The 26,303-nt window shown below is 45.5% G+C and overlaps 1 protein-coding gene across 2 annotated transcripts; it reads left to right on the top strand.

Annotated features, from left to right (window-relative positions):
• Positions 1 to 1,210: 1,210 nt before the first annotated feature.
• On the top strand, positions 1,211 to 25,644 carry glis2b (GLIS family zinc finger 2b). 2 transcript variants are annotated; one of them, XM_058652892.1, is made up of 7 exons: positions 1,211 to 1,294; positions 18,093 to 18,295; positions 18,394 to 18,524; positions 19,871 to 20,026; positions 20,120 to 20,253; positions 20,348 to 20,466; positions 20,570 to 25,644. In XM_058652892.1, the coding sequence occupies exons 2-7, from the start codon at positions 18,118 to 18,120 to the stop codon at positions 21,310 to 21,312; spliced, it is 1,461 nt and encodes a 486-aa protein (XP_058508875.1). In that variant the 5' UTR covers positions 1,211 to 1,294; positions 18,093 to 18,117; the 3' UTR covers positions 21,313 to 25,644. The 2 variants fall into 2 exon arrangements, with proteins under 2 accessions (XP_058508875.1, XP_058508874.1); XM_058652891.1 differs by lacking the exon at positions 1,211 to 1,294 and adding an exon at positions 5,831 to 6,071.
• Positions 25,645 to 26,303: the final 659 nt, after the last annotated feature.

The following is a 26,303-nucleotide window of genomic DNA, read 5'->3' as shown; positions in this document are numbered from 1 at the left end:
AAAGGGGTGAGGGAGGGATATTTAGCTGCAACCAAAAATGTTGCCAAAATGTACACACTGTACCTTTAATTATGTAACCCTTTTAAATGTTTCTTTTTTTTTTAATGACAACCTGTTGAAGCAGAGGCTCATACTGTATGTATGAGCCAGCATGAGAACAGAGAGAGCAACCCTGCAGGAGAAAATATACAAATAGCTGTAAAACAAATGGATCTCAAGCCTCCAGAAGGCCTGTTGATGGAGTGGAGCTGAGGCGGAGAGACGCATGGCCATGAGGACAGAGAGAAAAGGAGGGAGAAGAAGGGAAGAGTTTGGAGAGGAGCCGGGGACTGCCCATGGTGGATGGGCGGAGCAGTAAGCATGCGCTGAGCTGGCAGACTCTGGGCTGGTCCTGACGGGCTGGCTGGGCTCCGGACGGGCTGTCTGTGCGCCTCAGACGGTCGTGGGGGAGATTACCATCAACGCTCAGCGTCTCCTGGAGCACACAGAGAGGGAAACGAGCTGAAGAGACACGGCGAGAACTGCGAGACGACAAAGCGAAAGAGAAAAAACAACCCAGCTCCACTTCGGCTTCCAGACAAGCACCGAAGAAGACGCAGACGACCCCCCCTCTCTACCCCCACACCCCGCCGCCAACCCGCCCCATATCTACCCTCTCCGTGTGCCATCCCTGTGGTCCTGCCCTCCCACCCCCACGGGAGAACCTCGAACATCTATAGGAACCCCCTCCACATACAGACACACACATAAACACACTTGACCAGCGTTGCCATTGAGCGATGCGCTCAGAATTTAGGAAGAAATCGCCCGTGCGTCTTTGACGCAGCAGAACCAAACCAGAGCTCTTCGTTTTTCCTCAGTGGGAAGAGTCCAGGCTGCGGATCTGGGTGTTTACACTTCTTTGACGGGTTTCCAGTGGAATGACACGCGACATATTTCACCCCACGGCAACAGGCAAGGCTGTCACTCCGTAGATTAGTCTTTATTTGACACAGCCAGTTGTCACACCATAAGCTGCTGTTTTGAGTTGATGCGTGATTTTTCCATGCTCAAAAATCCTCCTGACAATGGTCTGGGAACGGACCGCCTCTCCGGACACTTAGTAATATTTTTTTTTCCAAGACGCGTCAGATCTATAGTCATTCTTTTTGAACGACGAAGAAGCGATTGATTGACGAGGAGTCACTTGACAGCCGCTTGAGCGCCAGGACTTTGCGTGCGAAGTTTGCACCGGGAAGAGGGAGCTACCAAGTCGGAGATATCTCAGCTCTGTCCGCGGCATTTTCCTTGAAAGGTAAGACAGCAAACCACTCGCATGTCACATTTTGTCCGAGTGATAAATAAATACAAATATGAAGTGATACATTTGATACCGGAGAGTGAACTATTTTCAGAGACTGTTCACAGAAACCCGGCAGCCTCAAGTACGCGCACTGAAGGCCGGCTGTGGCGGACGTGCCTTCACCGGCGTTTGTGCCTTTTACGCACACACGGTGTCAGTGCCCAATTCAGCAGCCTTTCCTTCGAGTCTGGCTTTAATGTAAAGGTGCATCTCCTTCTCCTTCTCCCGAGTGACAGTTTTACAGCTGCACCACAAATCCGGTCCCATTTAGAAAGTCACAGCTCAGCCAGCTGTTGTGCAAGATCTCTCATGTTCTCTGTCACAACATCTGATAAAGAGTTCAACGTCTACAGACTGCAGACAGTCACCTAAACAAATGATGTGTTGGTAAATAAAAGATGACCTCCACGTGAGGCAAACGCTAATTAAGAACACTGTTCATTTTAGGACTTTCTATCTGTTTTCCAGAAAAGAGAATGGACATACTGTAAACGTTGTGGGTCACATAGTGAGTTAATTCTCACCTTTAGTATATTTAACTGCAGGCACTAGGTAATTGTACTTTAAAACCTTTTCTTTGTATTAAGGAATGAGCAGTATCAGTATCAGTCTGCTGTGATCCATATAAGTATCATGTAAATGCTTCACTAAGCACACGCACCATGCTGTGAAGAGAGACATGAGCATGTGACCAGTGCATCAGTACATGTTACATACATGTTATGTACAGCTAAGTTGATGTAAAAGACTGTAACACTGGTATTTTTAGAAATGGAATGTTTTGATGTCGGTATTATATATTGCTATCTAACACATAAAAAGTGGTATGGTCTGGGTCATAGCCTTTTTAGTGTCCTGGCATGTGCATACAAGTCCGCATTCAGTTCATACTCAAACGAGAGTTTGCGTCAGTGTAGCGATCCACACATGTGTACTCAAGTCTCATAATCCACTCCAGTGGTGGCAGTTTATCTGCAGGAAATTGCCCCTGTTTGTGTTTAATCATATTCTCCGAGAGTTGAGTTGTACATGCGTGGGCACTGGCAAACTTTTTCACGTAAACCTCGCTGTCTTCGCTGTCTCTTTGGACCAAAACAAGACCACGCCGCCCAGTGGACTGCAAAGTGTCAAAGTGCTACAAGAAGCTTGTAAGGTCTGTGCTGAATCAAACTGGAGGTGTGCACAGATTCGGCCTATGTAGAGTTTGTGCTCAAAAGGTGACAAAATTTACATCCCACGGACTCCAGTGGACCTCTTCTCACAGAACACAGAATTAAAGTATGACTTGGCCCGAGCGAGCAGTCCTGAGTGTTTTTCCAACTTGGCTGAGGCCAAGCATGCATCTAGTGCAGTATGCAACGAAGAGCACAGCCAGAGAGGCTTAGATAAAGAGCTATTTTCCTCCAATTAAGCAATTCCACTGTCCCTAAGCCTAATTGTTTGCACACTGGGACTCGGTTTGAGAAGGACCTTCTCCCCATTGGCTGCCTCCCATGGGCCCATTGTTCCAGGAGATGCCACGGTAAAGAGCTGAACCCTGCCAAGGCAGACCTAACAAGCCCTGTGCTGGAGTGGAATAAGGCCTAATCATTAAAAAATGTAAGGCCACAATGTAGATGGAGGCACACTCGGGGGTGTTGAATGGCTGTAAATGTCCAAGGTAATGTTTGTATAATATAATGTTATGAGTGCACAAAGGAAAGACAGAGATAACACAGGGGCCTCAGAGGAGGCCTGGACATCAGCCCACTGGACCTTTATCAAAGTGTGTGGGGAAGAGGAGCAGTGTAAAAAGCAGCAGAGACTCTGTGCTGAGGGAGGACTTTGACTCGCTTGTCTCCTTTTCCTCCTTCCCCATTCCAGGCCCCTGCTATTTAATTCGCAGCCCCTCTCTGTGAACTGTGAGCACTGGTGCCCCTCACATCCACAACCTGCTTGCCGCATTGTTTGTCCAATCAGCTGAGGATCACTTCAGCCACGACTCCCCACCTGACAAAAGCACGAGCATCTAACACCAATTACACGCAGCCTCTCTCCCTTACAGGACTCTCAGTGCAGTCACTGCAGAGAAAAAGCCAAGCTCCGCCATATAAAGCCAGATGTCGTCCAGCCGTGCATCCCTGTGGTGCCATTACACACTTGCAGGATATGTGTGTGTTTGTGGGCAGGCTTTCTGACTGCATGCTTGGCCAAATGTACAAACTGCTGGATGCAAACGACTTGCCCTGAGTTTTAGGAGTTACAGGTTCTTGCAAGCAGTGGTTATAAAAGTTTTCTACCTCACGCCAGCCTCCGAAATTCAAATCATGGGTGTGGTTGTCACCCCCCCCCCTGTTTTGAGATTTTTACCCCACACCACAAATGTATGACATCATACCCCTGAGGTCCCAAACACAGCTGCTTTATGGTGGAAAAGGTGGACCCTAATGGCATAGTCCTGCGTCACAGAGCGACCACGAGGCATGCGGTGGAGGGATTTTGGGAACCCACACTGCACTTGTACTTAATGCCTTAAACCAGAGCAATGAAAGTGAACCTCATCCGACATAAAGTGAAGCATGATCCAATCGAGTCGGGCACTCTGCGGAATGCTATCGCCATGACCTGAAAACTAAGCTGACAAGTTTGTTTTGCCTATTCAGTGCAAAATATGCTTACGGCTGGAGAGAATGAGGCTTTGAGGACTTGTGCTGCTACAAGTGGGTGGAGTTTAAGTGGTAAAAACGACACTTTGGAGTGTGTTTGAATTAATATCACAGCAGGGTTTCATAGCTGCTGGGGATTAAAGTTAAGATGAAATGCAACTCAGAAGCAGGGGAGGGAGGATTACAGTGGTCAGTGAATGAGGTTAAAAAAAAAATGGCACCTGATGCACACTTGAATTATTCTCACAGTCACTGTGACATCACTCGACCACGTCCCGTGGCAGATATGTCCTTTCTCCTGGTCACAGTTTTAGATCATGATTTCTTATTCAGAAGCATTAAGTTCCCCAACAGATGAAAGACAACCCCTGTTGTGGTGTGTCATCTCTCTGACATGTTCAGTGCAGTTGCACATCTGAGCTTTTTCTTCTTCTGGCTTTAAATGTCATAGGAGATGCATGAAAATCTCAGATGCATCCACATGGAAAAATTGTTGTTAATAACCGTAGACTGTTTAGAAAAAGAATGACCTGAATAGCCACTAGGAAGGGACATTTTCTAACATTTTGTAAATGATGTTCCCATTCAAAGGAAAATAGAGTATAGAGTAGACACCAGCGTGATTGACAGCTGGTATCTTCCAAGGTTGCATGTGATGTCTTTGAATTTCTAGTGGCAATACTTCAACATCGCCAATCTCGAAGGCTTCAGAATGGAAGTTCAGATTCTCATGAGGGGATACGTCACTACTGGTTCTTATGGTCATCATTTAATACAATTTCTTTGGCGATGAGTGATAAAATGATTTGCCTTCATCCTTTATTCATTAGCCCCAGTGCCAACAGACCTCTATGATTCAAGCTTTCAATCCACCTGTTACTACTATAACTTGTATGCACTGCATATACTATGCACACTATGCAGCCTGTATTTGCTGTACATTACACCAGTGAAATCATGTGAGTTACAGGGGTAAGAACGTCAGTGTGATTTGCTGCATTTGTACAAACAAAGCTGATGTACTGTACTACAGTATATGAACCTAAGTCATAAATAAACCAGAGCAGACAACTGTCTCAGCTTTCGTAATATTACAAACTGGCGCCATACATTTTTTTCTCCACAAACTCTCTTCATCATCATAAATCATTTCCACGTGTGCTCCAGTGGCGGTGACTTTCTGAGCATCTGAGTGTGACATGTCGTGGACCCATACGTTAAGAATGGACTAAAAAGGTACAGAGCTTGACTCACACTCACTCGCACAACTAAAAAGAGACCAGCACATACCGCTTTGCTCCCTCGCTGGCTGGGCTCACGGACCGTGCATTTTTCTCCAGTTAAACTGTAACCACTAATCACCTCACGGCCTCACTGTTTCCCCCAGCAGCAGACCATTCCTGGTTCCCCAGGGTGATTTAAGATCCCCCCTCAGGGATATATGGTCTACCCTTTCCTAAAATCACCTGTGTGGGACACCCCAAATGGACACTTTTTGCTCTTTTCTGTGAGGATCTGCCACAGTGAAGTTTAGGGGTCAGTTCCTCTGTTGCAAGTCTGCAGGCCTGCATTTCCAAAATAAACACAGACAACTCAATGCCTCACTCCAGCCACCCCACCCTACCTCTTCTAATTCTCTTTCATGCTACTTCTGCACTCCCTGCTCTATCGTGAGAGAATTTCAGCTCACAAAAGGCTTCATGCAACACACAGACCGAGTGCGCATGATGAGGTAAAGTCAAGGAACAAAATAGGATCAAAGCCAAGACATGAAAGAATAACAGCAGATGTAAAGAACCTGGCAGAGTATGAGTTGGTTGAGGGGTTGGGACGTGAGAGGAAACACAGTTCCATTGACAGACTTAATATTTAACTTATGGGTGATAGTAAAAGTGGATGTGGCTGTAGTTTTTGAGTTATCGGGAGCTCAGTTCAGGGAGCTGGGACTTGTATGTAATGTGCTCACAGTAATGCAGTTTAAGTAGAGACACAGCTGGTTTGTATTATTATTTACTTACTGGGCCACCACCCTGGATTCTCTCGTATAACCTCAACAGCACCAAAGGCAGTTCACTGTGACTGAGGTATGTATGTGTGTGTTTGCTTGTTTGAAGAGAAAAGAGAGGGAGGAGTCGGACAAGAGGGGTTCTGCCTGTAAGTACGAGCAAGGAATAACATTCTGGGAAGGCAGAGATGGTGGGAGAGGAACTGATGCTGAGGTTTTTTTTTTTTTTTTTAAAGAGAGAAGGGGATGAGGGAGTGAGGGTGAGGCATTTTCTGAGACTCATGTCTGGGCCTGGGCTTGGCTCTCTGTCTAGGCACATCCAGTCCTGTCAGCTCGCTTACAGACTTTGCCCCCTTCAACCCCCTCCTCCCTCTATACCCAATTCCCTGGGACTCCATCTCCTCCTGACTTTAAACTCAACTTCTGTTCCCTCTCCCCTTTTGTCCCTCCTTCGCATTTTCGTTGCCCACTTTCCATGAGCTCTCGGCTTAATTAGCGACACATACATTATATGAGCGGTCTTATACGTGCAGTAATAGAGAAGAGGGAAGGAAAGAAAGAAGTTTGGCTTCTTAAGTGTTTACCTTCTCTGTGGTGTTTTGGAGATGTTGCCAGCACTAATTTAATTCATATGTACCATGGCTTTTTTTTTTTTCATGAGGTAGCCTTATGTAATTTGGAAACGTTTTTAAGTCTGGGGTTGCTTCTTTGTGAAATAAAGACCAACTTTAGATGCTCCCGTTAACGGCCCTCTCTGTTTTTATTTGGTTGCAAAAAGTTGCAATTATTTAGTGGTCATCTGAACATAGCCTTTGTCGCTGTTGTACTCTGTCCACTTGCTTTTCAAGCCACTTTCACACTAATTAGTGGGTATACATGAGATGTCTGAACCTACGTGAACTTGTGATTAACACCAACAGACCAGTGGTTGGTCTGCCGTGTGGTGTTTTTGACTCTTTAGACAGAAATTCTGAGTTGGAGGAAGAAGAATTCAACACGATGGAGCTCAGTGACTATATTAAGAGTCGTTACTATCTTGTATCTTTTACTTCGGTCCCTGGTTCAAACTGAAGGGCGCACATGAACAATTTTAAGGTGCAAATGAAGGAAAATAATAGTAAGATGAAAGGTTTGCTAAAAACATGCATGGCTAATGCCTGGCTAAGCCGATGAAGAAGACATTTTTGTGTTCACCCAGGCTTGTGTTCCCAATAATGTCAATTGGAGTAGAAGCCAATAAAAGCCATGTAACACATTTCCATTGGTCCAAAAAAAAACAAAAAAAAAACATTTGATGAGATTAAATTTATGGGAATGGTATTTGTGTTGTTTACTGATATTTCAGTAATTGTTGTTGTCTGTCAGTCATAGTGAGCGTTCCTGTATCTTAATCGATGGTAAATGTCAGTATTGATTCAGGACTATCGAGAGTGGAGGAGGAGCATGAATGTTGCCCTGACCTTAAGCACTAATTGAGCTACTCTCTTAGGCTCATTCATTCCAAAGCTGCTGATGTACACTTTGTCTTTGTCCACAGCCTTTTCAAATAAAATGGTGGAATCCGCTCCAGATCTTTCTGATGCCTGTCTCCAACATGTCGCACACATTTGGATGTGCCAAGAAATTTAAATCAAGAGCTAAGCACAACTCCCATTTCACAGCATTATGCTCAACTCATTTGCCATCGCACTCATCCTCCATCTGTCCCTTTGCATCTGCCTCTCTCTTTGCATTTCTTTCTCCCTTGGATGGAGCCACAAACGATGGAAGCTGCAGGGTGCAGCCTGTCACTTAGTTGAGCTCGCACACAGGAATACAGAGAGAAAGAGGGAGGCGAGGGGAGGGAGATAATGGGAAAAAAGATTGGAGAAAAGGCTGTCAAATTGACCTTGTCCTATTGCCAGCCATGGTGGGAGGGGACACGGTGCTCCATGTAAGGAGGGAGAATGTGGTGCTGCCTTTAAGTTGGCATGGCCATGAGGAAAAGACAACACAAGCTTTGTCCGTAAATACGTGTGTTTGTGAGATCACTGCCGAGGGTGGCAGATGGGTTAAAATGGAGGTAAAGCAGACAATAAAGGGGGACTCATGCACACATTTATTCCCTGATGCGCCTGCTTCTGTGCGCTCTCCAACACACGCACGCACACATCACGTCACTTCATCTGCTAATTGCTCTCTGCTGTGTTGTATTTCTCCCTCTTCCTGTTTTCCTCTCCTCTCAGTATGCTTTGGTTTTTGGACGCTGAGCCCCTGCCATGGTCCTCCTCTCGCCACACTCAATACACAGGAGACTGACATTCTCTCAAACTCGCGCAGATGCTCCCTGTACAGAGCACATCTGGCTCTGCGCGCTCGGCTCTCTCCAGTGCAGCAAGGCTGCTGCATAGGTGTCACCGAGCCTTCTCCAGGGACAGGGAGTGGCCAGCCAGGCATTCTGATGCGTCTGATAAGCCTCAACAACGCCACACAGCGATAGAGAGCACCCACCGCCAGCCTGCCAGGGGCTGTTTTGCACGACGCTGTTGTCGGAATCATGTTACCTCCACTATTGAATAAGACATCTTGGTTCCCAGGGAGTTCTCTATGTGTTGTTGGCTTATTGAGTTGCAAGCAAATGAAAGTGGCTGGGGTCAGTGTGTAAAGGGCGAAAAGGATTTGTTTCTCAGGCGTGTGGTGCCATAACATCCCCATCCAGGAAATGACTGTGAGACAGGCACACCCCTACAGCTGGAGTGGTACCACAATGCTCTGAACTTGTCTGAACTTCACAATGCTCAGCCAGCGTGCCGTGCACTAGTGTGTGTGTGTGTGTGTGTGTTCTTAGTCTATCCATGCGTATGTGTTTGTACACTAGGGCTGTACAGACAGTGTGTTTATGTGTTCGCCCCTGATTTCTTACCCAAATCCTTGAAGCTGTTATTGGAACAACAGACCACACTGGCACGGCAACTGGTGCTGAAATATGGCCTGGGTTTGCTGCTTATCTTTCCACAATTTCCATACGCATGTCACCCACATTACTGTGCTTTAACTTTCTGTGAGAGAGGGAAAAGAAAGAAGAAACTAGACAGAGAAGAGAGAGAGAGAGAGGCAGAAACTGATGCTTTTTACACTTAAAATGAGGTACAGTAGAAGCTGTGTAATGACGATGCACCAGTAAGCTGATACTTTTTTAACAGTTTTGTTGGATGCACGTTTCTTGTTTCTCTTGAGAACTCTGAACTGGAATTTTGTGATCACCAGTTGGCCAGTTTAATTTCTCGGTGTGTTTTTTTTACGATTCAGGCAGGTGCCAGTGCTTTACATTCCTAACCTGACCTCATGCTCAGTTCTGGTGCCTTTAGGGGAGGTCTGTCTGTGCAAAGCTGGTAAAACCAGGGGTGTGTGTGTGTGTAAACGTGTACACCTGCACATACCCACTGCAGTGTTTATATCTCCAGATGGAGCGGTGACCTCTCTAGTCATGTTAAAGTTACACCTCTCTAAACATGGCATCATTCATTTTTCATACTTGAATTCTTGCTGTTTGTTTGTGTGAGTCAGCTGGAAGGACAGCATGTAGTGTGGGAGTCGAAAAAGACCGCTTGCTATCGCAGACCCTTTTCCTGCAACCCCAGCAAAACAGACACAGCTGGTCAGTGGGCCGTGGATGTTGTAACAGTCAGTCAAAATCCAGTCAAAGCGTCCTGCAGCACCTGGAAGAAGGAAAAGAAAACACCTTACCACAGGAACACAAAACGAAAAACATGTTCACTCCAAGTTTAATACAAACTATAAAACAGAGCTGTTAACTTTTATCGCAGCACTTTTTCCTCTTTCTCTGACAGCCTCAGACTTTTCCCCCCTTCAACTCTCATTGGCTTCGGTTCTTCTTTTCTTTCTTCCCCCCACCCACCCTTCTTTCCTCTCCTGTTGCTTTCCTACTAAGTGTGGTGTGGTGACGCCCCTGCTTGGCTGGCAAGCCAACTCCAGACCCTGTGATTGCGCGCAGGAGTCAGAGGATTGCATCACTGCCTGTCGGGAGAGGCCACAGGAATGGACTTAAAAAGGAGGAGGGGGGGAGGCAGCAAAGAAAATGAAAGATGTGAGATGGGTCGATGAAGGAGTGGAGAAGAGAGAGAGAGAGAGAGTGATGAATGACAATGGGGATATGGCCTGAGGAAGTGAAGAGGAAGCCAAGAGGGAATAGACCTGAGGCCCACTCTTGTTTATATGAAAGTATGGCAGAGGAAAGGATGAGAGTGGAGGAGTGAGGTTTGGACGGAATGCATTCAGTGGACTGCAGGAGGTAGAGAGGCCCTGCAGAGTTAGTGGGAGGTCAAAGTAATCCAGGGTGGTGATGTCCATCATGTCTCCTGAGTGCAAAGACAAACACATTCTCCTCTTCTCTTCTCTTCTCTCCTCTCCTCTTCTCTTCTCTTCTCTTCTCTTCTCTCCTCTTCTCTCCTCTTCTCTTCTCTTCTCTTCTCTCCTCTTCTCCCCCCCCCCGCTGCGTTCATTGGTCGCTCTTTGGAGCGCCATGAAACTGCTATGTTGTGAAATGCCCCACGTTATTGTGACATTACTCACCGCTCTTCAAAGCCCACAGTGCTGTTGTGTGAAGTGCCATAAGCATTAGCACTGGGTAAGGTTTACTGCTTAAACACGCTGAATCATCGCCTCCGGGGGAGGATTATCTGTTTATTGCTGATTGATGCCCTGATACTACACCATAGATTTATTTTTTTTACTATTTTGTTGATTAAAAACTCATGTTTGCCTGACTGTGAATCGGAGTAGGTGGGAGAAAAACTAACCAGTGACTCAAAACACATGTTGCTACATGTGGGCCCTCAATTGCATATTGTTCATGTCATGTAGCAGCTACTAGGGAGTCTGATAAATTGACTGTGGCTTGGAGTACGAGTGCTAGCCTTATGCTAATGTGCAGCTTCTCTCACTCTCTCTCTCTTTATACCTGCCGCCTTTCTTTTCATTTGTTCTCTCGGACTAGTTCACAAGAGCTGTAACTTTGGGACCTCAGGCTACTCATCTGAACAAGTTTAGATTAAAGGTACCAAATGTCAAAACCGAGTGTCAGAATGTCAGATTTGAAAGACATTGCTATTATCTGATCAAAAATTAAATGTGTGAGAAAAGATGTAAAAATGATTGCTCATACCAATTCTGAATCCTATCATAATCACAATATCTGAATATCGGAAGTATGTGAATGTGTTGTGCAGCTCTATTACAGACATGAAGTAGCTTTCTTTGGACCTAAAACCATAAAGAGTCACCTTTCAGCTAGATCAGAGGTCACAAACTGTTTTCTTGATTGAGTTTAATTCTCAAAATCACAAATACATTTCCTTGTAAACTGTATATCGTTCCACAGCAACACAAATGCTTTTATTTTTCAAATTCTGTGAAATATCTGAAAAATTGTGATTGCTATATCATGATGGAAACTCATATAATCAAATCACTCATATCGCTCGCCCCCGCAGGTTTTTCCCCAAAAAGGTTTGACTTTTTTTTCACTTGACCGACTCAATCCTGACCAGATTAGATGCTCAGTGGCCCCCAGGTCATTTGCGTTTGAGACCCCAGGGCTTATTACTCTTTGTTTCTATTGCTGTGGTCAATTGAAACACATAATCATGACATGTGTATAGTCGTGTAAGTTTATCCTGAGCTTTCAGCAAACGTCACATTATTGCAGTGTTATGATATACTGTACATGGCTCAGCGATTCCGACGAGTATGCAAAACCGAGACCCGACAGCAGCACATTGCAAATTAAAAACAATAATGTATAACTCATGCACGTTGGAATCAATCCACATCAAGTTCTGAGCGTTGCAATCGAGTAGTAATATACACAGTTTGTGTTAAACTGGACTTTGACTTTGAAAAGTAATGCAGGGAAATAGCAAAAAGATCATTTCCCCAAATCCTTCAGCTCTACTGCTGTAAGCGAGGGCCCTTCCTTTCTCATGTAGCGGTCCTCTTTGACAACAAACCACAAGTGTGACCCGCCCTCCTGGTTGTGTCCCTCCTTCCCTCCCTCCTGGCACTGTTCCTCCTCCCTCCTTGCCCTCTGCATGGAATTCCTCAGTGTCTGAAGACTCTGGCTGGAGGCCATCGGTAGCTCACTGAGAGGCTTCCTGTTGCACTCGTCTCCTCCTTTGCTCCTTGTGCCCCTCCCTCTTTTCTTCACGTCTCGCCTGCTCCGTGTGTTGTCTGAGATTTTCGCCCCTAGTGTCCCATTTTATATCTTCAGCTTGTCATTTCTCAACTAAGTTTTTCCCCTTCTTTCACCTTGTGTTGACGCATGCGATTTCACGCGTCACACCGTATTGCAGCTGCTGTGAAAACCATTCTAACAACTGTCTTTATCCTCAGTAGCCCTCCCCCAGTGGCATCATGCACACTGCTATTACATAATCCTGTGTATGATTCAATGTGCCTCTTTGCAACAGGAGCGAGAGGAAGCAGGGAAGTTCAGTTTGTCAGTACGAGAAAAAAATGAATTACTGAAACTTTCCTGTGGCTTTATAGAGTGAATTAATCCCCCCCAAAAAAATTTATGTTCATTATCACAACCAGGGATGGCTGCACCACAAGGTGAGAGAACAATGAGATGGAAGAGGAACAAATAGACTAAAGGAAAAACCTGAACAGTAAATGTGATTTAAAAAAAATAAATAAAACAAAAGCAAAGAACAGAAGGATAAAGAGAAACGGGGAATAAGAGGCCCAGAGGAGGAGGAGTGGAAACTTAGGTTTCCTGTCTGAGGAGGCGGCTGGCTGAAGAGTACAGAGGCAGGGGGAAAGAAAAAACTCTCAGCTGTGTGTGTCGTTTGTGTGTTAAGTAATCCATCAGGGGGTGAGGGGTGAGGAGGGGGCATGCAGGGCTGTGGCTTGTGTGTCAGCGGAGGTGGTACGTACGCGCTGGGCGTATTTGGCCTGTTACCTCAAGCTGCTATCATCGCTGTGACCACAAGAAACGTCAGCAGCGTTAAAGGAGCAAAGCAGAGACCATCTTTGGGCATTTTTTGTGTCCAACAGACATGGGATGGTATTAGATTCTGATGGTGTGATCACCTTAAACAAAAATATCATGGTTTTCAGTGGTTTTGGGCTAATATTGTCTTGACTGTCATACAATTGGGAAAAAAAACAGCTCAGCGACTGCTCTTGTTACCCACGGCAGCACGAAACCGGAGTTATTCCTACGCTCACGTCATGAAAAACAGCTCGTACCTGAGGTACAGCACAACAGGAAGATGTTTGTGACCCAGACCTTTTTTATTATTATCTTGAAACTTTTAAATCAGCCTAAAGTCTCAGGGACCAACATAAACCTCTCGTTTTATCGTCTTTATTTGAGTTCAGTGCTAATGTGTGAAACTGCTAATGTGGAAGGACTTGGAAATGTCTCTGATCACCTAAATGGGATTATTCACAGAGTATTGTGTGCTTAATCTGGTCCTCCTTGGCCTTTCAGTTGCTGATGTAGAACCCAAATGGCAGGGATCAGAGGTCACACCCCACCCTTACCTCGCTCTGTCACCTTTGACCCTGTCTCTCCCACCTGGTGGATGGAAAAACCAGCAGGTCTAGACATGAGCAGTGCTGCAGCGTTGGGGCTTTTCACACACTGCTGCTGAACCACCGAGTTACCGAAGCGAAGAGGACACATTTACTACACTGAGTTGTTTACCATGAGTTCATTAAATGCTGTCACTGCAGTGGTGAACTCAAGATCTAACATGGTAAATAACAATGGGCTGATTGATTCATCGGTTACTTAATCCCGTGACATTTGTCCATGTCTAAAAATGCCTCTTATGTCCTGAGATTGTATTGAGACTTAGACTCAAGGGCTAACTAACCCTTAAATGGAGATGCACCGTCACTGTCACGAGGCTAATGTTGGTTTGCAGTCTCTTGCACATACCATAAGCCTGGCGTTAGTGTTCTTAGTCACTGACGATGTTTTCTGACACGTCTCTGCTAGCGTATAATAATCCTCGTTTGGCAGCTAAAAGTATCGCGACATGTACACGCCTCCTGCGTGTACATTTTATCACAGCGCGATTGCTCGGTGTGTCAAAGTGACACATTGAAGCCCTTCAGAACCACATTGATCAATACCATCAGCTATTAGCAACTGTTACAACCTCACTGTTTCTCTCTCTCTCTCTGTCCATTTGGTGTATGTGTACAAAGAGAGCAAAGAGCCCCTGGGAGAGATGGTTTACCTCCTACAGACTACCTCCCAGGGTCACAGCAGGAGGGAGATTAAGTTACAGCCAAAATGGGGGGGAAGAGGGTGGATTGTATACACACCCCACACACACACACAGGCGCACACTCGCACTCTTAAACCCTCACTGAAAAACAGAATTTTGCGAAACACGATTTCAAACACTCAAATGTAATTACCCCCCCAAAACCTCACATTTCTGACATTTTGCAATGCCTTTCATAGTCCGTCGTGGCTGCACCAGTGGACCCTACAGACTGAGCTGAAACGTGATCCACCTCAGGGCAGATTTCCTCAGATCAGACTGAAGTTAGGGTTCACTGATGTTCCCTGCGTTGCCCTCCTTTGACCTCAACCGCCACCTTCTCCATCTCTCTCATCAACCAACTCCCACCTCTCCCACTTCTCCCTCGGCCTCTACCCATGTTCACCCCTCAACACCCCGCCTCATCAAAGGGGGGGCGGCAGTTTTAGGACACTGGCTGTGAAGGGATATGCAGGGGTATTGGTGACGGGTGTCAAAGAGGATACGCACAGTACTTCCCTTCAGGAATCCCCTTCCTTCTCCACTTCCTCCTCACCCTTGTATCCTCGCTGTGGCCCCCATGGTCATGCCTCCCCTCTCTCTCTCTCTCTCTCTCTCTCTCTCTCTCCTGTTCAGCTGCTATAGCGTGTGTTTACTCAGCTACAGAGCGAGCGAGAGAGGAGAGGGCCCAGGACAGGGACAATGCTGCCTTTCAGTGAGACTGTCGACCCCATGGCTGAGCAAAGAAGTCTTCATGGGGGCCGGCCAACACCCCTTCCCCAAACTTCACAGCCAGCCGCCACTGAGCTCACATATCTGGCCGACGTGCACATGCAGACAACACCGTGCTCTCTCCTTCCCTGTATTATGCTTTCTCTCAGTTGCTTTTGTCTCACATTTCCCACAAACCCTCGCTCTCTTGGTGACCGTGGCTGTTTGGAGGATGTAGTCAGGATCCCATAGCTCCAGTCCAAGAATCACACACTTGTGAGTCACTTCCTCGGCTGTCTCTAGACTATTTCTCAACTAAATAACAAAATAATCATGAGGGTGAGCAGAGGGGAAATCAACCTATGGGAAGCTGTGCTGGGATCACATCAGGCTACAGCCACACTGCTCTGTTTAATCTTTAAGACATAAATTCTGCTCCTGATACGCCTGTCGTCCACACTACCCCGGTGCTTAAAACATTTAAATATATATATATAATATAAATAAATATCAAAAATATAAACAGTTGAGCAGTTAATTATGTTTCCTCCAAGTCTTACGTGTCTAATATTTGCTGATGTCTTATAAACGCTTGAGACAAAAAGTAAGGAAAACTTCATATTCAACATTATACAAGCCTAATTGTTTTTTTGTTTTGTTTTTTAGCCAAAAGAGTGGCTTTGATAAAAACTTCATTGTCAACATTTTTGCAGATGGAAAAATGATGCAGCATACCAATTAAAACCATGTGGAACTACCAAAATAGTTGATTATATTGTGGAGTGGACACATTTTCATGAGGAAGCAACAGAAGCCTGTGTGATAAAGCAGAAAGGTTGTCTATTAGGGGAGGTATAATAAGACAACCTTTCTTCTTTAATCAGCCTTTAGCAGGAGTATAACTGAATTAAGCGAAAAAAATAAAAAATGAAGCCTTTTTTAAGATACTACTGCAAGTCTGGCCATTTTTGACTTTTGGCATCAGTCAGGTATTTTTACCCTAGTAGAGCAAGTGTTTGAAATACTGAGATGTATATATAATATATATATATATATATATATATATATATATATATATACATGCATTAATCAGCAGAGTGATGCCACTGCTACAAAGATGCTGCTTGTGGACATAGTGTTCTCAGCTCTTCTGGTCTCATTGGTAAACGTGTGCATCACCATCGTCTAATCTGTGTATTGAATCTGTGCACCCCCCTCCTCCACCCTCACCCTCACCCTAACTGCCCTCCGGCTATGTATAAACGTGTGTGTGTGTGTGTGTGAATGGTGGTCATCTCTTTTCTGGGGTTGGTGAACTCCGTGACCTTGCTGCTTCATGCCTCCCAGACATAAGAGTTTCCCATGTGGCTCCTGGCCAGGCAACTTTCAAAGCCCCCCATTCATGGCTAGTGTCGGCATGTATGAGGAAGAGGAAGGAAGGGGAATTTGTTGAAATTACAGTTTGATTAATAACTGCGTGCGCGTGTGTATGCGTGTCCCTGTAAGTAGGGTTTCGACTGCGTGTGCATCTGTGTATGGTGCACTTATTACGTGCACACTGCGGAGCTGTTCTGCATGAACTTGGGCAGGAGTATATAGGACACTCTGCAGCTGTGTGTTTCCATGAAAAATGTTTGGAGAGATTTGTGCATTTGTGTGTTTGTGTGTTAGCCTGGTGAGAAGTAGCAGTGAACCCTAACACATTGTGTTGAATGGGGAGCTTGGCTACAAACCAGTCGTGTTGTACCAGCACCACCTGCGTGTGTGAAGCAGTAAAATGAGGATAATGAGACACATTTATTTTACACTTGCATTGGGAATAAGAAAAAACTGGCTTGTGTGAAAGACTTTAAACTGTGGCCATTATGTAAAATATGTAAAACTGTGGCCATTAGTGTTTAAAATGGGTACTGCAATGCAAATTGAAAATATTGGTGCAAACCTATTTGGTTAATTGTCGTTTGTGCATCTGCTCCAAGCAGCAGCAAAGGATTATCTTATGATGAGAGAGCAAAAAACAAGGCATGGATGAAGGAATAACAAATGCATTAAATAATCACCGACAATGTTTATGAGAAGGAGAGACTTTGGCTGAAGCTCCAAAAATTAACCATATTGGCATCTACCCCCAGATTCCTCTCTGCTTTTTTCACCGTATTTCCACTTCAGACCCTCATAGTACTTTTCCTCTGGTCAAAACTTTTTTGAGAGCAAGAGACTGAGTAACATTAGGGATTTCTGACTCAATTTATTCAATTTCTGACATCGCTAAAGGACCACAATAACATTTATATACATTAAATATCCACAGCATTTAAGAGAGAGTGATTTTGCACAATGTGCCTTTAAAAAGTGTTTTTATTTAGGAGATTTGGGCAATTACATGATTGCTCTGATAAACAGGGTTCATCTAGGGGTTTTGGTTGTGCATGCATGTAACAACACGGTGACGATGGTTCAGTCCTGTGGTGGAAGAACTCAAAATGACAGCTAGATGAACCATCGTGCTCACAACCCTCAGGCTGGGTCCAGAGGTCAGTGTGTTCAGAGGGAGGAGGTGGACTGAGTGAGTGCAGCTGGACTTTAAGGCCTGCGGGCTGGGGTAGGGGTTGCTGGTCTGGTGGGTCTTAAAAGTCCAGGGTGTCTGAAGGTGCACACTGTGGGGGTTTGGGGTGAGCTGGGGCAGCGGGTGACGTGACATGGTGCTCGGCCCAGTCACTGGCTAAGGGTGTAAAGTGAAGCTGTGCTGGAAGTGAGGGTGACCATCTGGATTGGATTGAAGACATTCCTCGGGAAGAGAGAGAGAGAGAGAGTGTGTGTGAGTAAAGGTCAGCATGAAAAAAAAAAAAGAGGAGGGGGTTACTCTGTGTGTTTATTTTTCTTTAGCTTACTCAGTGTTTCAGTTTTCATTGTTTGAGAGTATTTCTTACCCAGTGGAATTGTGGAATTTGAGACTTTTTCCTGTGGGAAATATTTCAGGTGTGAGAATCTCCTGTGGTTCGCAGCAATTTTCATTGCCTTCCTCTGTGTTTAGATGAAAAGCAAGCAATCCTACAGTGGCCCCCACTGGCCCAGCTCTGACCCTCTGTGATTGGATGTTTGTGCAGGTGGGAGGTCAGTGGGGTTGTGGTCATGCTGTCCGTGGACGAGCCCCTGGACCTTAAGCTCCCCCGGCGAACCAATGGGCGGGACAGAGGGGCGTGTTCGCCCCCCCTCTCCCCACTGCACCCCAAGCGAGCCCGCCAGCTCCACATGGCAGAAGACGGCACTGCAGTGATAGAGCCGGCCTCTCCAGCTTCTCCACACACAGGTAGGTCAACCTTGATACAAAACACAAATGGAAGGAATTAGGAGTGGCGTCCACAGGTTGAGGGAATCTTAACCAGGTGTGTTTGTGTGTCATGGCAGGTGCACAGGTGGTCCCTCACCATCGGACAGACACCCCCACCCCGCCTGCGGTGGACCTGAGCATGTCTCCATCCTCCCGCCACACCCCCAGCTCTCCAGAAATGACTACCGGCAACTACGTCGCCTCAGGGGTGAGTGTGCCGTAGCTCAAACACACAACACAGCAGCTTTAAAAAAACATCATTCCTAGCTTCCTCTTCGATTAACACCACAGATATAGGTGATGGCTGTGTCATAGCTGCCGTGGCGCTATTGGCTATTCTAAACGCCAGTTTATTTGTTGGTGACAAGCCCCCATGGAGTGTGAAACAGTCTGCTAAGGTCAGGAATTAAGGAACAACGTAGGTTTGTGTCACACTCTGAGAGAGAGAGGGGGAGACAGAGGGTGTTACTTCTTATCAAGTACCTCTTGTGTCCCCAACAAGGGCCTCTGTCTTTGCGACATGCACTCAGTGGCCCCACTGGCATGATGTGTATGGCTGTGTGTGTGTGTATGTACATGTATAATCAGATTTAAGACAAGGTACAGCCACGCAGACCTCACGCCGTCTAATTTAATTCCCTTCTAATTGAATTGAGAACGGCTGGGTCCATTCAGCCGCTCCGCGTCCCATTTAGTCCTTGATAGCCCCCCGACCTCACTGCTACACACACACACTCTGCACTTAAGTTTGTGCCCCACTGACGCAGTCGGGGCATTTTCTCCCTCCTACGCACTCATTCTTACAACTACGTGCGACTCGTATAGGAAGAGCTTCCGTGCAGCTCACATGTTCTCTCCCCTATAGCGTCTCACAAAGCAGCTCACACAGTTTAGCGTGCGGAGGCAGAGCTCAGGGAATTTGCCTTATTTCATGAAATTTGTCACACACACACATCTCTGACTGAGACGATGAGACAGGCAGGAGTGTTGTGATTGATTTGCTGACTTTTTCTCCTTTTCTCTGAGTGGTTCCCTACCTTTTCACAGCATGTATATATATATATATATATATATATATATATATATATATATATATATATATATATATATATATATATACATGTCCTTTATTTCATAAAATACAAAATGTGATCCATGCTTTTTTTTTTCTGTTTTCTGCATGGTAACACTGTTTGAGTCAGCATATGAGTTATTTGAGCTCCAGCTGAGTTTCAGTGAATCGACAGCTCTCATACAGAGATCAGGGAATGTGCGGAGGTTTAATAGTACGGAGTGAGTGACTATGAGAGAGAGCGTAGAATGGATTTTTAAAGACAAAGGTAGGCAGGTCTGTACTCTGCTGATAAAAAGAGCTATCAGGATATATCTGATACCACATATTCTGCCAAGGACACGGGTGAATGACAATATTTATGTCACATTATCCCTAAAGGACCTCAGCGGGCTCACGGGCACAGAAAGTATGAATCAGTGTCTTAAGGATTCTGTGGCAGACTGATGACATTTTCTCCTTTTGTCTCTTTCGTTCATCAGAATTCTCACATCTCACCGGCCTTTCAGTTTTTTGTGCCAATCAGAGCTGGAGCGGGACTTCATCTGCCGTCCTCCATGTTCATCAGCCAGACGAGTGACAAGAGAGCGTCTCCAGACCTGTCAGCGGACGAACAATTGGCCTGCCACTGGAGAAAGGTAAGCCCCAAACAGTGATAGAAACCTGTTGAGGCCAAACTAGCAAAGAATGAACGCAGCTTTATCATAAGAAAACATTTCTTCTGCCTACAGTGCCATCTGCTCTTTGACTCGCTGCAAGACCTGGTAGACCATGTCAATGATTTCCACGTCAAGCCTGAAAAGGATTCTGGGTACTGCTGCCACTGGGAGGGCTGTGCTCGCAAAGGCCGGGGGTTTAATGCAAGGTGAAATAATCATTCAGTATAATCGTAGAAGGAATTATGAGATGTACCACAGAGAAGGACGACAATTTCATAACTCCTGTTTGTGATACTGCAGGTACAAGATGCTCATCCACATCCGCACTCACACTAATGAGAAGCCTCATCACTGTCCTACCTGCAACAAGAGCTTCTCACGTCTGGAGAACCTGAAGATACACAACCGCTCACACACAGGTCAGTGGTGGCAGTGAGTTACAAAGCAGAACCAACTTAGAGTGCATATGCTTTCAAATGAAGAGATTTATTTTTATTTCGTCCTTTTTTTCCCCCCCTGCAGGTGAAAAGCCCTACATTTGTCCATATGAGGGTTGCAACAAGCGCTACTCAAACTCAAGCGATCGCTTCAAACACACGCGCACACACTACGTGGACAAGCCTTACTACTGCAAGATGGTGGGCTGCCTGAAGCGCTATACAGACCCCAGCTCCCTCCGCAAGCACATCAAAGCCCACGGTCACTTTGTGGCTCAGGAGCAGGGCTCCCCGGGTGGGGTGGGCTCCCTCCTGAAGGGGAGTCAGAGTGGAAGGCTTGGGAATGGAGGGGCAAAGGATTCAGAGCTGTCCTATGTGAGCGGACCCCACATTATCATCCCTGGGGCAGCGGCTGCTCTTCTAGGAGGCCATGCTCTTCAGGGCCTAAGTGGTGCTGTACCCCTGTCTCCACTCAGTCCAAGGCCCCTGGACCTCAGCTCTATGGGCTGCCCCAACTCACCTCCAGGCAGCATGGGAGGAACATCCATCCTCTCTTTCAACGGCTCGGCGCTGGGTCTGGCCAAGTCCCCCCTGCTCTCCTCTGCGTTCCCCTCCACGGCCCTGGGTCTGTCAATGATGCCCATGCTGGGGGCTGCGTCTGAGCGTAGGGCACAGAGTCAGCAGGTCAAGAAGGGCCAGGGGGAGGAGGCCGAACACGAGGTGACTGGAAGGGTCCTGAACCTCTCCACAGGAGGGTCTCACGATCCCCTTTCCTGGGTGGTCATCCCTCCAGGCACTGTGGTGCTCAAGCCAGCTGTGGTCAACTGATACACACACACACACACACACACACACATTCCAGAAGAGCTCAGGGGGTTGGGATGGGAGGGTGAATGCCATTATGGGGGGTATGAGTGGTCAAAGGTGATAGGGACTAACTCGCACAATCAAATCCAGGCAATGCATTTTAGAGCAAGTGTGGAAAAGGACAAAAATGTCCCACCGAAACTTCAATCGAGAAAACAATAGATAACACTACACCTCACAAGAGTTATGAACACAACGCAAGCCTCTTTTCATGTTGGGGGAACCAAAGGGGCCCAAGAACTCTGTTCAGGAACATGTACGGTTTGGCTCCTTGTTGCTTATTTTATACTCTATTCATTCCTGTTTGCTGGTTCTTTGAACAGGGACCGTGAGCGTAGTGCTTCGTGTCTTAGTGCTCTGTGTTCTTGCAAAAGCCCTGATTCATTTTTAAGTATTTATACGACTGTACTTCCTTGACAGCGTGCCTCCAGCTGAGCAGTGAGATAGATACACCGCGAAACTGACTGACACACTCACAGTTGGGCAAACTCTCGAGTAATTGGAAGATTCTCCATAGTTGATTTTTTTTATATATATATATATATAAATAATGACCTATTTTTCACAGGCGGCTGTGATTAATATGATAACGACAAGCTTGCCATACCAAAGCAAGTGAACTCAAAAAACTGTTTTTGGATAAGTGCAGGAGGAGGAGGAGGCCACCACCTTCACCATCCCCACTCTGCGTCAGTTCAGTCGAACACAGCACTTAACAGTGTCAGCTGGTTGTAGAAAAGAAACCTCAAAACTGCTGCTAACCTCTCAGCTCCCCCCCAGTGTAGCTTTAACTGGGAGAGAGCACTTTTGACAATCTGTCCCCAGTGTTGGGGAGGGTGACCAACATGCATCAGCCTAGTCCACCAGAATGTGTGCCAGGTGTGCAGACTAGGGACTTTTACGGCACAGAGACAGACAAACGGTGTTATATCACCTTGCAATGACCAATCATCAATCCCTCCTTTTTACCCAAGTGAAATTCAAGCACCGGTGTGTCTGGCGCCCCCCTCTGGTTGGACACCGTACACGGCTTCCTCCCTGCTGTCCTCAGAACCTGTTTTGCTCCTGGATTGTCCAGCTGCTTTCCCGTAATTGAATCAACACGGCCAGTATGTGTATGAAAGGGCCACTGTGGTGATAAACACTAGTGTCTTGTGTTTTTAAGAAGTGACCCGACCCAAAACCAGCTGTGAAAAGCAGTTGGTCGTCCAATCGAAAGCCCAACTTAGCCTGGTCGGTTTAAGTTATGTCCCAAGTGCAGCAAATCTCACGCTGTGCCAAAAATACCAGGAGAGTCAAGTGGGATGTCGTTGTTGTGCCACAGCGGGGGGGTGCGATGCACTCAATGCCACAAACAGCTGGACTGAATAGGAAGCCACACTATTGCAAACTGCCTCATTTTACTCTGTCCGAAGGGGCAAAAAATAAAATAAAAATAAAATAAAAAAATTTGACTTTTGAGAAAACTTCTCTCATGGTTCATTTATAAGCAGGCAACATGCAGTTACCACAATCTATAATCCTTACATGTATTTAAACATGTTACAGCTAAGTCGTGTTTCTTTCACGACTCGTTTGCGCTTATTCCATTTTTCGGCATGGGTCCGTTTTTGTTGCGGGCTCCTTCCAGGGTTGTGTTGCTCAGTGCGAATGCATGTATGATGTTGACTCTTGTCCCTGAGAGGAGAGGACAGGAGAGGTGGAGGAGCTGGAGAGGATCGTCCCAACACAAGGAGCATTCCTCTAAAAAAGACTTGACACACCCACATCCTTCCACTCCTCCATCTCTCCTCTCCACAAATTGCGTACGTCGGCGGTCTTACTCTTCCATTGTCCAGTCTTAGAGCATCATTAGACCTTACTTAATGTTGTTTTATATTTTTGTGATTATTATTTTTTTTTTTTTTTGCTGTTGTTCTGACGAGACATTTTTCTGATGTTGAAGTTGCTTATTGTGTACTGCGATGGCTGCTCTGCAGTCAGCTTTCTGCCGCTGAGGCCGAGTCTTTCTACGAGATGATGAGATGAAGAGAGGGGGAGGTTTAGATGCTTTTCCAAGGCAGTGGTTCTCAACCTGGCAGGGCCTAAAAATGATCTGATGCTCAATATGTGTGGTGACATTTAGATACATTATAAGCTATTGGATGGATTTTTGTGAAATCTGGAGCTGGGGATTCATTCTATTACATCAAATTTGATTCCTTAGTGCCATCTCCATGTCAGATGTTTGGATTTGAGTGCAAAACTAATGCTAGTGCACTTTACCCAAGATACAGCATTACCTGCTAAACATCAGCGTGCCACATTGTCACCTTGAGCAGGTTTTAAGGTTGTTAGCATTTAGTTAAAAATACAGCCATAACAAAGTACCACAGATATGACTTTATCTCCTAGTCCCCTTTGTTCTGAAGGACGGAATGCGACGACAGATGCTGTGTTCCTAAAGCAGAACAATGTGGGAAGGAGAAACGCCTGTACGTTCGGATGATACTAATTTATGTTCAGGGTAAACAGGACAACAAAGGTTGAAAACCACTGCTGTGACATCACGCCCCACCATGACAATCACAATGGCGTAAGAGCATAACATATTCCCTTTGTTTTGACTTGTTCTGACAGTGAGATTCAGTGAAAGCATTGAGAAATTACATTTGACTGTAAAATGGTGGGCAGCGCTGAGAGAGGGAGCAAAGATAGACTAAAAGAATGAATAAATTAATGGACAGGGAGGCATGAAGGAGGGAAGAGACTGCGAGCCAGCAGAGGGAAAACAAGCAGATAGTCGTGCTGTGCAGCCGCTCTCCATCTGGCCACCTACCCAGCAAACAGTCCTCTCGGCTCTGTACTCGCTGTGCCCAATGTGGCAGCCACTCACAGGCAGACAGCACCAGCCTGCTGAAAAGTAGGCCACTGAACTCTGTCTGCCCTCTGGGGTTTTTTTTTGCTTTTTTTTTATAGAATAAACCCAAAAGACTCAGCCCCTCAGTCCCCCCCACCTTTTTTTTTTTTTTTTTTTTTTTTTTTAAACCAGAGATGCATTCCAGTCTCCCTAACAAGCTGCATTCACAGTAAACAAAAACAAATGAAATCTCATGGGCTGCCCACAGGTCTACCACTATTCACAGCAGAGATAAACTGCATACTTGTGCTTCAGCCTCAGAAATTCTTAGTCATCATTGCCTCAAGCACTTACCCCTAAACCCCATCTCTCTCTCTCTCCCCCTCACACACACACAGTTTGTGCAGCAGTCTTTTTAAGGACTCTCATTGACTTTCAGCATTATCCTTAACCTTAACTAGCCCTAAACTCAACTAATAGCTCAGATATGAGATTCTGACTTCATGAGGACTACTGGTCCTGACAGAAACAGCGTTTATGCCAGATAAGCTGTAACAAATACACACACACACCAGTCTCTGTGCAGGCTGCCTATTTGAACTGAATCTCTCATTGTGAGTGGACAATCCTGGCATGTGATGTCATCAGAAACAGGTGCTAAGTAGCCTAGACATGGTTTCCGTAGCAACAGCGAAAGCCACAGATGCGGCAGCTCTCCTCCTCCTCTCTGTTTGTCTGTTTCTCGTCTATTGATCGAACAGGGACTCAGCACAGCGGGAGAAAGCTGAATGATAATGACATGGATCCTTCCAGGGTCCACATGGTTTCAATATTAAATAAGCTGTATGACCCATTAACCCTTTGAGCTCAGTCTCGACTGCACTTTTGCACCCCTCACCATGTGTGTAGATACGAGGGATGCGGTCACATCGTTTCTCATAGCAGAGCGTTGTTCTTCAGTCAATTTGAGAACAAATAGAATTCAGAAAAATGGCTGATATGTAAAAAAAAAAAAAGTTCAGATTTTTTTCTTAAAGCGGTACTTAGCCGTAAATGTCATTAAAAGGGTGCCACTGACTGAAGTGCCACAGTGCTGCACAACAAAGGGTTAATGATAAAACTATGGCCAAGCAAGGCCTGTTCAAACTTATGTTTTTTGCACATGTGTGAGATATTATGTCAGTATTTGAATTTTTCCAAGTGCCTTTTTTTGTTATAGGTGAAAAAAAAATATATATAGAAGTTATACTCTATACGATTAAAACAACGATAATATGAAAATCTATTTTTCCTGGCATCGTGTTCTGTGGCTGAACATGCCGAATTTCAGAGTTGTAAAAGTCTCCAATTGGTACAACATAGCAGTGTGCTCCTGTTTTAGAGGAATTTTATTACGATATTGATAATAATGTCAATGAAAAGAGAAATGTTTAATAAAGTTGCATTTGATACAACTTGTGTTTTGATTTCTGTCACTTTATGCTACACATGAGGGTCACAGGGGGCTGGAGACGATCCCAGCTGACATAGGGTGAAAGGCAGGCGACAGTCCATCATAGGGCCAACATATAGAAATGAACACCTCACTCTCACATTCACACCTCTGGTCAATTTAGATTACATTTGAATAATCCCCATTCTGCATGTTTTTGGACATGGAAGCCTGAGAGAACCCACGCTCACACAGAGAGGCCCTCGGGCAAACCGGGATCTGAACCGATGACGTTCTTGCTGCGAGGCAACAATGACATCTGAGAATTTAGATTTTTGCAAAATCAATAAATGAATTAATATGACTATTAGGGATGGGCATTAATATTTGATTTCTTTAAAACTTGATGTGACAATGCACATGTACAGTATATTAAAAGGATGCATTAATAAGAGACTGATGACTATATCTTTATCCTCCTGGTCACATAGTATAGCTTTGCTTGGAGTCTCAGTCCGAGTGCTACAGATGTATAGAGCCGTTGTAGGTTTTCATTTATTTAAAATCAGAGGTGTTGTGCTATAGAGTCAGGAGGAGGATTTTATCTCCGACAGCTCAGAGTGACGTTTGCATTATCACACAGCCAGATGTTCCCACAGCAGCACAGTTTAAGCTCAGCAG

This window comes from Solea solea, chromosome 16, assembly GCF_958295425.1.
Source record: "Solea solea chromosome 16, fSolSol10.1, whole genome shotgun sequence".
Lineage (NCBI taxonomy): Eukaryota > Metazoa > Chordata > Actinopteri > Pleuronectiformes > Soleidae > Solea > Solea solea.
Note: the sequence above shows the minus strand (reverse complement) of the source record. Positions and strands in the feature narration are given on the sequence as shown.

What these genes read in the sequence shown, in the direction of transcription:
- glis2b (XM_058652892.1), top strand. Translation starts at nt 18,118, where the DNA reads ATGCTGTCCGTGGACGAGCCCCTGGACCTTAAGCTCCCCCGGCGAACC. An exon ending in TCCAGCTTCTCCACACACAG is followed by an intron (nt 18,296 to 18,393) that starts GTAGGTCAACCT and finishes GTGTCATGGCAG; the next exon opens with GTGCACAGGTGGTCCCTCAC. An exon ending in GGCCGGGGGTTTAATGCAAG is followed by an intron (nt 20,254 to 20,347) that starts GTGAAATAATCA and finishes GTGATACTGCAG; the next exon opens with GTACAAGATGCTCATCCACA.